The sequence below is a fragment of the Malus sylvestris genome, chromosome 10 (assembly GCF_916048215.2).
Source record: "Malus sylvestris chromosome 10, drMalSylv7.2, whole genome shotgun sequence".
Taxonomy (NCBI): Eukaryota; Viridiplantae; Streptophyta; class Magnoliopsida; order Rosales; family Rosaceae; genus Malus; species Malus sylvestris.
Window position 1 is genome coordinate 39,038,449 of NC_062269.1, and position 12,522 is coordinate 39,050,970.

Here is a 12,522-nt window from a genome sequence, read left to right on the forward strand (position 1 = left end):
TTTTAATGATAAATTATTTAGTCATTCAAATGTATAGAGCAAATCAATAATTTATGTACCGAGTAATATATTCTTGATGATTTGTTTATTTATTTGATGACAACTGACAAGAAATAACGAAAGCTCACCATAAACACATGAGGTCGTCCACTTGCTATCCTCACCCTTCCCCCTCCAAAACCGAAAAGTCCAAAAACCCCTTTTTCCTACCATCACGGTCGTTCACTCACAGACTCCCTGTGATTGCACTCAAAGGTCCCTCCTTCGTCGTCTACCTCTAGACCCCCAACCTCTCTCTCTCTACACTCGAATGCGATCTCTGCAAACACCCAAGTTCTACAATGTCGACGATATCGTCACGATTTCTCCCCATCAATGACCAACCGAAGCTCGCATACTCATCTTCCACCTCTCCGCCCCCTCCATTTCCGCAACATTCTCGAACCTGCTCGAGACCACGCCGTTCTTCGGTTCCCTACACCCGCACTCGTGTCGCAAAACCGATACGCGCCTCCGCCGCCCAACCGCCCTCCGCCACGTCGTCAGTCACGGTCGAAATCCCAGAGTCCGAATCCGACCCGTCCGCCACGGTCTTCGTGATCCGGGCCCGGAACCGCATCGGCCTCCTCCAGGTCATCACCCGCGTCTTCAAAGTCCTCGGCCTCCATGTCGACAAGGCCACGGTCGAATTCGAGGGTGAATACTTCGTAAAGCGGTTCTTCGTCACCGATTCCCGCGGCGCGAAGATCAGCGACCCGGAGAACCTCGAGCGGATCAAGAATGCCCTGGCGGAAGCCATCGAGGACGGTGGTTCGGTCTCGGTTGGTCCCACGAGTCCCACCACGAGGGGCGTCGTAGTCCGCCGTCCCGGGTCGGGTCTAGGCCTGACATTTGGCTCGGACGGCGCTAAGGCCGAGAGGATGTTCGCGCTAATGGATGGGTTCTTGAAAAATGACTCAATTAGCCTTCAGAAGGACATTCTTCGTCACGTTGAGTACACGGTGGCCAGGTCCCGCTTCAGCTTCGATGACTTTGAGGCTTATCAGGTAATGTCACTTGAAAATTTGTAGTCTTTTGGCTTAATTTTCCGTCTGTTTTGATCTAGCAGCTTCCAAATTTGGCACAAGAGTGCAGAAGTTGTGTGTTCTCAATTTTGGCGGGAAAAGTTCTTCACTTTTCATTGTTTATGATTTTGTTTTGATTTGGGTTTTCTGAGTTTTGTTAAAGTTAATCAAATGTGTATTTATTTAATTTTATGGGTATTTTGAAGGCTCTAGCGCATAGTGTGAGAGACCGGCTGATCGAGCGTTCGCATGATACTCAACTTTACTTCAAGAGGAAAGACCCTAAGCGCGTATACTTCCTCTCGCTTGAGTTTCTTATGGGTATTATTTGTGTACTTCAATTGGAGTTGCTTTATCCAATCTATGCACTTTTGCTGATGCTACTGTCTGTTAATCATCGGCCTCGGATAGATTAATCTTGCAGTGATGTGACTTGTAGTTTTTCATGAGTTCCTAATTCAATTGCTGTATGTATCTGTTTGATGTAGCTTCTGGCTTGCTCTACTGAAATATTATTTTTTTTGAGCTGTCAGGTCGTTCCTTGTCGAATAGTGTCATCAACCTTGGCATTCGGGACCAATATGCCGATGCTTTAAGCCAGCTTGGCTTTGAGTTTGAAGTTTTGGCAGAGCAGGTCGGCATGCCCACCTGTTTTTTTCTTTTTTTTTTCCTGTTTTGTATGCTTTTCTTTTCTTCGTAAATCTCTTATTTGAAAAATTATTCCAGTGAATCTGCGACATTGCTTTTTGACTACCCTACTTTGTTTCTTATATTGATGGGTGGAACAACTTTGCTCTAGAGTTTTATGGACAACCCCCTTTTTATGGAATTTGTACTTTAGTCTTCTTTTGGATAAGTTTTTTTTCCCCTGATATTTCAAGGAAGGAGATGCTGCCCTTGGTAATGGTGGCTTAGCCCGTCTTTCAGCTTGTCAAATGGATTCTATGGCAACTCTGGACTATCCTGCATGGGGGTATGTCGACTCTCTATTAGCATATACTAATCTTATACGGTAATACCTCCATTGAAGTTTTGTCATTTAATAATAGGATGACGAGGCCCTTTTAGCTCTTTGGTCTCTTTCCTTCTCCAAGACTTGGAAGTCTAGGGAAGGGACTCAGGGAGGGTTACCTCTATTGTATGTACTGTAATTCCCATCCCATTCGATAAAAAAATGCAGCAGACATGATTCATTGCAGTTTTTTTATTAGAATAGAAACACTCTCTGGAGAAACCAACAGACTATTGATCCAATAGGAAGTGCCTTTATGTGCCTCACTTGTCCTATAAGTTAACGGTTTCGACAACTGAACTTGTTAATTAGTACAAAAATTCCACGCCAGTTTTATTATGGAACTAGTTATTTGTCAACAGTTTATTACGTGGAATGTAATTTATGATGTTGCATATTTGATTTGCAGTTATGGACTACGTTACGAATATGGATTATTCCGCCAGGTCATACTAGATGGCTTCCAACATGAACAACCTGATTTCTGGTTAAACTTTGGAAATCCTTGGGAGACAGAGCGGGTTCATGTAACGTATCCAGTAAAGGTATTGTCTTGATATCCATCATACCTCCTAAAACTTAACCTAAAACTTCCAAAGCTTTACTAATTGTTCTTGTTATTATGTACATGGATAAGTTCTACGGGGTCGTCGAGGAGGAAAATCTGAATGGAGAAAAACGTAATATTTGGACCCCTGGAGAAGTGGTAAGACAATAAACTCCATTACATAGTTAAGGCTGCATTCTTCTACAAATCTTTCAATATTGTTTGTTTTATATATGCAAGATGGTTTGCATCTTGTAAACATGATGAATATAATTGGTTATTTCAGCTTAGTGGTTTGTCTCCACACTGCTAGGTAGAAGCTGTGGCTTATGATAATCCTATACCTGGTTACGGAACAAGGAATACCATTACTCTCCGTTTATGGGCCGGAAAACCAAGTGATCAACATGATATGGTAAGTTTGTACTAACGTTAAACATTATGCATTTCCGGACATGCATTTTCAATATCTTTCTCTCCAATTATTTTTCACAGTTCAATAGAATCCATCTCTTGCCTCCTAGAAATTTTAGGTGTAATTAACTTTTCTATGTAATACTCCGTGTATGCAGGAAGCTTATAATACTGGAGATTACATCAATGCTGTTGTTACTAGACAGAAAGCAGAAAATATAAGCAGTGTTTTGTACCCTGATGACCGTTCCTTTCAGGTTTGCTGGTTTCTTCTTAATGTGGTCATTTGGTATTTATTGCTTATTTAAAATGTATTTTTAAAATATGTAGTATAGTATTCGAAAGATGGTGTGTTCATCCAGAAACTCGCTACCTTCAATGAGTTGAAGATTTTCTATACTGCTTCTCGTTAAGGTTTTTGTACATTCCAGGACAGTTTATCAACATATTGTCATCTAGCATTCTGTATAAGAATTCTCTAGGCAGGTTGAATAGTCAAACGTAAGGGATTGGGAAATCATGTTTACTTATTTGAAGAAGAAGATGAACAGAAACATGGTTTTATAGTTATTGTTCTTTTGTTTTATCTGCATGTTTTTTAATGTTTAGTCTCTTCGATGTTTGGAATAAAATTCATCTACTCAGCTACCCACTCAATTTTCCAAGTGAATGACTCATGTCATTTTTAGTTTATTGTTGTTTGGTATGTAGTGATATTGCCTTTTCACTTTGCCCTATCTTACAGGGGAAGGAACTGCGGTTGAAACAACAATATTTCTTTGTCTCTGCATCCATACAAGACATTATTCGGAGGTTTAAAGATGGTCACACTAACTTTGATGAATTTCCAGAAAAGGTTTAAATCGCAGTACCATGTGTTTTATCATATTTTGATTTGTAAGGAATAGAGAATATATAACCCAATCTGGTGGCTTATTTCATGATGCCAGTGTTTTTACTCATCATTTTGACATTATTGTTTTAGCCACAATTAATAAAAGGATAACTTTACTTTTCCTTTGGCATATTGGGAATTCTTACTGATACGGTTATTCAGGTTTGCTTTTCTGTTTGTCATTTTTATTGGCTCATTTTTTCCTTGTCTTAATTAGGTTGCTCTGCAGCTGAATGATACTCACCCATCTCTTGCAATAGCTGAGGTTATGAGAGTGCTTGTTGATGAAGAGAATTTGGGTTGGAATAAAGCATGGGACATTGCTTGCAAAATCTTTTCATTCACAATACACGCAGTAATTGCTGAAGGGTTGGAGAAAATCCCTGTTGATTTACTGGGCAGTCTTCTCCCGCGTCATTTACAAGTGCTATTCTAACGAGTCTCCGATAACTATGAATTTCTTCTTATTCTCGTTCTCTGGTAACTCTTACCTGGCAGCTTTTACACACACACACACACACACACGTTTTATGTAACAAGATGAGTGGTATGCTAGTCTTTGGAAATATTAAATCCATTTTTACAACATTTCATCTTTACTTTTAGAGTTCCCTTTCCATCAGATTGCTATGCTTTTTCCTTAGAACCTAATTGTAATTTCCCATTGAATTATCTACTCAATAGCCAGTATCTTATGGAACTATTATCTCCTCACTTAAATAATTGCGATACGCTTTTTGTTGCTCCAGATTATATATGACATAAACTTTAAGTTTGTGGAAGAGTTGAAGAAGAGGATTGGTTTGGATTACAATCGGCTGTCCCGGATGTCAATTGTTGAGGAAGGTTCTACAAAGGTATGCCTAAAATCATGTTATCTTGTAATTCATTGTATATTTGAATGTGCTCTTCTGGTAGATATATGATGGTCTTACAACCGTGGTTGATGTCCGGTATTATCTGTAGTCTTTTGTACACTATAGTCTATCGATTAAACCATTGTGCTTATTCTTACAGTCATATAGTATAATCCTGTGCATCATCCTCTTTTAAATGATGACATAATGTACCTTTGGTTTCTTTCTTTCACTTTTAAAACTACATTCGTAGGTGTTTATTAATTGTCAGTGACTTTAAGCATCCTTTGGTCCGATGAGAAAAATGTTTGGCAATTTGACCGTTAATTACCATTTGAGTTGACAGACTATCCGAATGGCAAATCTGGCAATTGTATGCTCCCATACTGTGAATGGTGTTTCCAACGTACATTCAGAATTATTAAAAACAAAGTTATTCAAGGTAATATGTGTTCCTTGCATCAGTTCATTTTCCCCTTGACTTATGATTCAGTTGAAGATGTTCAAACTTCTTATATACCTTAAATTAGGTCATCTGACACCTCTTTTGTTTCACAGGACTTTTATGAGTTGTGGCCTGAGAAATTTCAGTGCAAGACTAATGGTGTTACCCAGGTATGAAGTTTATAACATCTACAAATTCTATGCAAGACTAATGATGTGATTATATTGAAAAACATTTCTCACGGCGCATAACATATTCAAAGGTTGTTCTAATGATGCACTGATGCGTCACGGGTTCATAGTTAGACATTGAATGTAGCATATAGTTTATGTATGCATGCATGCGATAATGTACTGACATTGATTTCACAGCGTCGCTGGATTGTAGTGAGTAACCCTAGCCTGTGTGCTCTTATCTCAAAATGGCTTGGAACAGAAGCTTGGATTCGTGATGTTGACCTTCTAACTGGCTTGCGTGAGTATGCAGCAGATGCTGACCTTCAACAAGAATGGATGATGGTACTCTTGGCTTGATATTTGTGCAGCTGCTTAGGAACTGAAAACCTATTATGGCTTTGTCTTCTTTTTTATTTTAATTCTATATATTATCATGTTGCAGGTTAAGAAGGTTAACAAAATGAGGCTTGCTGAGTACATTGAAGCAATGAGTGGTGTGAAGGTTGGTTTGATGACAAGTTCTTAGAACTTCTATCCGATTCATTTTTTTCTCTCTTTTGTTTAGAAGGTATGCCTTCCCTGTGATCTTACATGTGCATTATCAATTCCAACTGCAGGTTAGTTTAGATGCAATGTTTGACGTGCAGACAAAGCGAATACACGAGTACAAACGACAGTTGCTGAATATACTTGGCATTATTCATCGATATGATTGTATCAAGGTGAAGATGGTTTTCTAGGGCAAAGGACATTACATTCCATGCTATATTCTTAGAACTTATTAACCAAGCAGCACCTATACCTTCTAAAGGGAACTATCCTTACCCTCCCTCCAGCAATTGTGCATGCCTATTTTCATCTTTTTGTCACAGTAAACTAATAAGTTTAGCACTTTGCTGCAGAACATGGAGAAAAGTCAACGGAATAAGGTTGTGCCTCGTGTTTGTATTATTGGAGGAAAAGCTGCTCCTGGTTATGAAATTGCAAAGAAGATTATCAAACTTTGTCATGCTGTAGCAGAAAAAATAAATAATGATGATGATGTAGGCGATCTGTTAAAACTGGTAAGAGAGAGAATTCTGTATCCCTCTGTGTGTTCTTCCTATCCTTCTTGTTTTGTACTAGTATTTGAGGGAACTAACATAAGATAGTCTCTGGTCTTTGCACTCTACATATGGATATTGTTTTCTGTTATTCTGATGCAATTTCTCTGTTATTGCAGGTTTTCATTCCTGATTATAATGTATCGGTTGCTGAATTGGTAATACCCGGGGCTGACCTTTCACAACACCTAAGGTCTGTAAACTTTGCAGCATGTTGATTAATTTGATTTGACGAAACCCCAAAAACGCAGCATTTTAAAATACTATGCAGAGTTTCTTGCCAAACTTCAATTTTATAGCGCTTTTCATATTAATATCTCAACATTACTGTTCAAGAGACTTCCATTTAACAGTACAGTATAGCCCAATGACAAGATCGTTAGACTATTATCTATCTCACCATGGTTTTCAATAAAGATCTTGCTATTTTGCTTGCATGCCTAATAGTGATGTTGATGGTAAGGAGGTACATATGCATGTTCCCTCTTGCATGGTCATTATACAAAGCTCTACTGTCTGGAAATTTTGTAGTCTGTAGTATGCATATGCATCGAATAATATGCGACAATTCCTTTGCAGCACCGCAGGACATGAAGCGTCTGGAACCGGAAGCATGAAGTTTCTTATGAATGGATGCTTACTCTTAGCTACAGAAGATGGCTCTACAGTTGAAATTGTTGAAGAAATAGGGGCAGACAACCTGGTAATTTCCAACATTCTCTAAAGATACCCAGCCAGCTTGATGTAGTTGGATTCAACTAATTGGGACATCAAGTATTGTTAACCAACTGAAATTTTCTTTTGCTGCAACTGCAGTAAGACGGCATCTATGTGTTCACCATTTCAAGATTTTAGATCAGTTTATATTTGTCATTAGTATAGCAGAGATAATTCTCGTACAAATTTTCTTTCCCCAGTTTTTGTTTGGCGCAAAGATTGACGAAGTTCCCAAATTGCGCGAGGAAGGATCTGCTCATAAAATGCCGCTGCAATGTGCACGCGTTCTCAGGTAGGCAATTTCAATCACTTAACCACTCTCAACTTAGCCGGTTAGCGATTTGTGTCAAGGTTCTAATTTTGCTGTGGTATTTATTATGTGTAGGATGGTCCGAGATGGTCATTTCGGCTTTAAAGACTATTTCGAATCTCTATGCGACAAGGTGGAGGGCAACGACTTCTATCTGCTTGGATCTGATTTCGAAAGCTATTTAGAGGCACAGGTAATGTGTTTGTGTTTGTGTTTTCTCGGCAGTCCCAAACCAATGCGTATATGCACATTTTGGTGTTTAATAACTTGATCTGGTGCATGGTATTTGAATCTGTATATGACTACAGGCCGCTGCTGATAAAGCATTTGCGGATCCACAGAAGTGGACTCAGATGAGCATCCTTAGCACGGCCGGGTCTGGGAGATTCAGCAGCGATAGAACAATCCGCGACTACGCGGAGAAGACTTGGGGAGTTGAGCCTTGCAGATTCCCTTCCGACGGCTAGCTCACCCTCACTCCCACCGTAGAAGCAACATTTTACCGACGTGAATCGGTCGTTAATAAGCTTGCTAATAACACATCTCTGTCGAGATATAGCGGTTTTGGCACAGAGAGAGTGAGCGCTCTTATGCATATATTGCAATCGAAAATGCAATAACATAGGCTATGGCTTATATAGCCTGGAGAAAATAATTTATCCGTAAAGGTGGTAACTCACCGGTGGATACTTAAGTATTGTTCGGTTGAAGAAGTAGCAATTGAATTTGTAATTTGCTAATTGAATTGCCACCTTCGTTGAAGATGCGTTTTCCTATTTGGGGGTGGCAAACCCAATTACTACTTCGAAGATGCTTTTCGAATGATAGGTATTAATCAGATTGCCAGAGGGATTTGGAAATGGTTAATGTATTGTAGTATTTTCATGTCGAGTTTTGGTTAGAATTATAAATAAGGAATTTTAACGAAAATCATATTTTTACATTAAAAAGTTAATCATGTTATTATTTACTTAACCTTTTATTTTGTCCTTACCGTTAAAATGCAAAGTTTTCAAGCTATTTTCAATAGTTTTTCTTTATAAATAATTATAATAGTTGGTTAAAATTCTAAACATGATCCAAATTTGGGCTATTTTTTCCAAATTTCCCACCAGTTGGTGGCCTTGTCACAGTAGTTCACCTTTTTAGAGGCGGAAAGACTTACAAAGACATTTTAGTTTTTCCTCGACCACCTTTATGTAATTCACCAGTTTCAGTAATTGAACATAAAACGTGTTGTGTGAAATACGGACCTGGAGTTCGTTCTCAACAATTGGACCATCACGTGGTGGTTTATTTTAAGTATCTTTTTCGGGTATTAATTTTAGAATATAAATTTATGGGTTGTTTTATTATCACCCCACATCTTTATGAATACACCCCACGTCTAAAATGTGCCTCTAAAATTCCAGCTTTGTCCTCCATTTTTCTAAAGTCACCCCATCCCCATAAACAAATGTCGGCAAAAAAGCTAGCTCGACGACCACGAGCCACCCATATAAGAGGTATCCGTCATCGATATCAGCACAATAAAAAACCCCCCACGTCGTAGAAGTTGACAGCCAAGACCGAATCTCTAAAAGATTGAGAATTGCCCAACACTCTTGATTCACACACCCTATCTCCCAATTCCCTATTACCTCCCGGCGAGTGGCTGGTGATTGGATACACACACACACACACATATATATATATATATATATATATATATGGAGAGAGAAAAAGAGAGCATGGTGAGTGGCTGAGATTTTTTGCCCAGACATTGTGGTGGTTGGCAGCCGATATAAGGGGGTGGATGGGGTTTATTTTGGACTTCAGAACTTAATTCATCAGGGTAAAAATGGAAATTTAACCGAAAAAAAATTATGGGGTGTATTCATAAGATTGTGGGGGTGTTAATAGAATTACCCAAATTTATTCGATCAAAATATTTTAAGTTTTTATTTTTTTTATTTATTTCGACGTTTCTAGTAATATCGATGAAGGGGAATAATAAGTCGTTGACATGTCGTTTCTTGCCACTCGACGGCGTTGCAACTGACGATTGACTGAAACCCGAAACTAAAACAGTTATCGCTGCAAATTTCGAGAGATCGGGAAGCTCAAGCACTCAATCGCTGATGACAAATTCAGTTCATCTGATTCCGTTGCTATTTCTATTTCCCGCCTTCTTCTCGTCGTCTCTCTTCGTTCTGTCCGAAACGACATGCTCACCTTCCCACACAGCCGACGGCGGCGGCCGCGACGGCAGCTCCCTCAGCCAGCTCCACCAATTCAACCTCAAGATCGCCCGCTTAGGTATTTATGCTCACTTCGTGCTTCGCTCTCTCTTTATTTTCTTTAATTTGAGTGATTTGTTAGTTAATTCTTGCTTCTCAGCTGTTAATTTCGTTGTGCAGAGTCGATCTTAGCAGAAAGCGTTCAGAATCTGAGCGAGAAGATAGTTCGTATCGAAGAGCGCGAGAAGCGCATTGACGAAATGTCGCAGAAGATCCATCACTTGCAATCTGTTTTATCCGCTCTTAAGGTTCGTAGTTTCCCGCTAAATTAAGCGAAATTATATCAGAAAGTTTAATTATGTATGAATTTTTAGCTGTATTTGCATATCTCAGGGCGATTCAATCCGTGCCGATGGAAGGATCAATGCTCTGGAAGAAGAGGTTTGCATTGCATTTTTCTAATTTGTTTTTGAAAATTTTCAATTCAGTGTGGGATTTGAGAATTAGGATTTGGAATGCTTATTTAGGTACGGATTCTATGGGAGGCGTCGAGAAAGTTAAACTTTGATCTTCATGTTTTGGAGTCTGAGGCACAGGATGCCGAGGATCGGCTCAAAACAGTTGCCTCTCAGGCTCGAAAGGTCACATATTATACACTGATAACTTACTACAATCTTCGGTCTATGAGTATGATGATCATTTTGCGATTAACTTCTTTGTCTTTGATTTTAGATGACCGACATTGTTACCGAACAATGGATTCAAATTCAGCGACTCGAGCAGGCTCTTTATATTACGCAGGTAAGCATTTCGTACTTGAAACTGGCTTAGGATTCTGTACTTGATGAATTCGTAAGTTTTACCGAAATGAATTTTGATGATTCACTAATATTTATTGGTTTAATCAGGCAAGGACTATGAGGCTTCAAAGGCAAGTGAGCTCTGGAAGGTGCACATTCTTGAAGGTATGAGTCGGTGTGAAATTGTATGTATTTGTGAAATATCACGGGAACTCAAATCCTGTCACCACTGACAGCGTCAAGTCTTCTCAACAAATGACATATTTTCCATTTTACTTAATATAACTTCACATTAATCCGTTGAATCTTATGGCATGCAGTTCATGAACAGGCTTTACGATGACCATCTGCCGAAGATGGTTGGGCCCAACTTGAGATCCTATTTCTCTCAAGCTCAGCATCAGTTGAAGAGAGTCTTTGAAGCAGTTAAAAAGTCTCACCACGAGGTCTGTACCGAATCTTTTTTTTTTAATTAGTACGTAGCAGCCTTGTGCACTGGGTACGACCTTTTTTTTAGTACGTAGCAGCCTCTCCATAAATGGGGGTAAGGCTAGCCGACATTCACCTCTCCCAGACCCTGCGTAAAGCGGGAGCCTTGTGCACTGGGTACGACCTTTTGTTCTTATTAGGCCCTTGAGCCATCCTGTGGAACACCTATATAACTTTCTGCCATTAAGTTTGAAGCTTTGTACATTTGTGTATCCTGTGGCACATTTGATTATATAACTTAGATCTTTGAAGGTGTTGGGCCGTAAAAGTTTTGTGAAACTTGCCCACATAACATTGTGGAATGCTGTCCTTTTTGTAAGCTCAGTCTGTAGGAAGTTGAATCAATCATTGACGGAGAAGCATGTCATGAGCCGATGAGCGTATGCTAAATAGTGGCTTTTCATTAGTTTGATGATCTATTCCTGCCCCTCAGAAATCTCATTGAACATCCTTTCTCACCATGCATCAAAAGGTTGCTGAGGACCGCTCCATTTTCTACTGCCACTTGTTGTCCCCTTAAGTAATTCTGCATAATAATTTAGAAATAATTAAGCACCTTTGCATTTTTTAGCCCATGCTTGGCTTGGAGTTTATAGCCTAGGCAGTTTACACGCCCGATAAACAATTCTCATACAAGCATGTAAGGTTGTATAAAGTGAAAATATCAAGTTTGCTTCAGTCGTTTATCCATTGTATGAGGTGGTCATATCACCTCATCATTTACCAGACACTTCTGTTTCAGTTGTTATGCTAATCCATTCCTGAAAACCTTAACTTTATTTACGCAGTTGCAACATTTCATCAAACACAAACTGGAAGAGAATGAATTTACCGCAGCCCTCACCCACGAGGAATTAGTTTTCTTTATGGTATGTATTCGGTCTTTTTCCTCTTTAATATTTTTGTTCTCCTTTCTGTCACAGCATTTTTTTCTGAAGAAATACATTCACGTCGAAGCATTTTCTTGTGATATTACCCTTAATCGAAGTTGCTATTTTCCAGGCTTCTGCAGTAATTACCTTCCCGATAATGGGTGCTTGGATGCTGCTCTCATCAAAATTCCATTAGTTGAAACCATTACAAGTACTGAACGAAAGAAATATTCGAGATTTTGATTACGTTCTAACAGGTAATTTTGATAGCTATTGTTATATTGGCCTAAATTGTAACATTTTACACATAGATCAATGCCTGCAAGAGCGAATGTAACGATTACATAAACGAATCAAATGTCGAATTCTCCTTGTATAATATTTCAAAGATGTATCTGATGCAAGGGGCTTGGAGGCTTGTAGCTCACGTGGTTAATAGCATTTACGTGTCATCGTCTTGTGTTCAAGTTTGACTTTCCTCTCTTTTCTGGTATTGCTTGTATAAAAAGAATCAGCCATTTAATAAATCGACTGCAAGTCCGACCAACTTGATCACCTTGGCCGTGAAGTTTAGAGACGCTGGGGAGAATTGAACAGACGAC

General features: G+C 39.2%; 2 protein-coding genes across 2 annotated transcripts; both read left to right on the forward strand.

Moving 5' to 3' along the window:
• Nucleotides 1-217: 217 nt before the first annotated feature.
• On the forward strand, nt 218-8,400 carry LOC126587145 (uncharacterized). Its single transcript, XM_050252129.1, has 22 exons — nt 218-1,046; nt 1,271-1,385; nt 1,598-1,698; nt 1,946-2,037; nt 2,486-2,621; nt 2,714-2,782; nt 2,937-3,038; nt 3,196-3,294; nt 3,783-3,893; nt 4,150-4,356; nt 4,682-4,789; nt 5,136-5,231; nt 5,348-5,404; nt 5,606-5,752; nt 5,853-5,912; nt 6,028-6,132; nt 6,313-6,474; nt 6,633-6,706; nt 7,093-7,216; nt 7,431-7,522; nt 7,616-7,733; nt 7,849-8,400. The coding sequence occupies exons 1-22, from the start codon at nt 342-344 to the stop codon at nt 8,005-8,007; spliced, it is 3,039 nt and encodes a 1,012-aa protein (XP_050108086.1). The 5' UTR covers nt 218-341; the 3' UTR covers nt 8,008-8,400.
• A 1,116-nt stretch (nt 8,401-9,516) lies between these two features.
• Nucleotides 9,517-12,387, forward strand: LOC126587154 (uncharacterized). The gene is made up of 9 exons (XM_050252139.1): nt 9,517-9,838; nt 9,940-10,067; nt 10,153-10,200; nt 10,287-10,400; nt 10,492-10,560; nt 10,668-10,724; nt 10,880-11,005; nt 11,837-11,917; nt 12,051-12,387. The coding sequence occupies exons 1-9, from the start codon at nt 9,661-9,663 to the stop codon at nt 12,114-12,116; spliced, it is 867 nt and encodes a 288-aa protein (XP_050108096.1). The 5' UTR covers nt 9,517-9,660; the 3' UTR covers nt 12,117-12,387.
• Nucleotides 12,388-12,522: the final 135 nt, after the last annotated feature.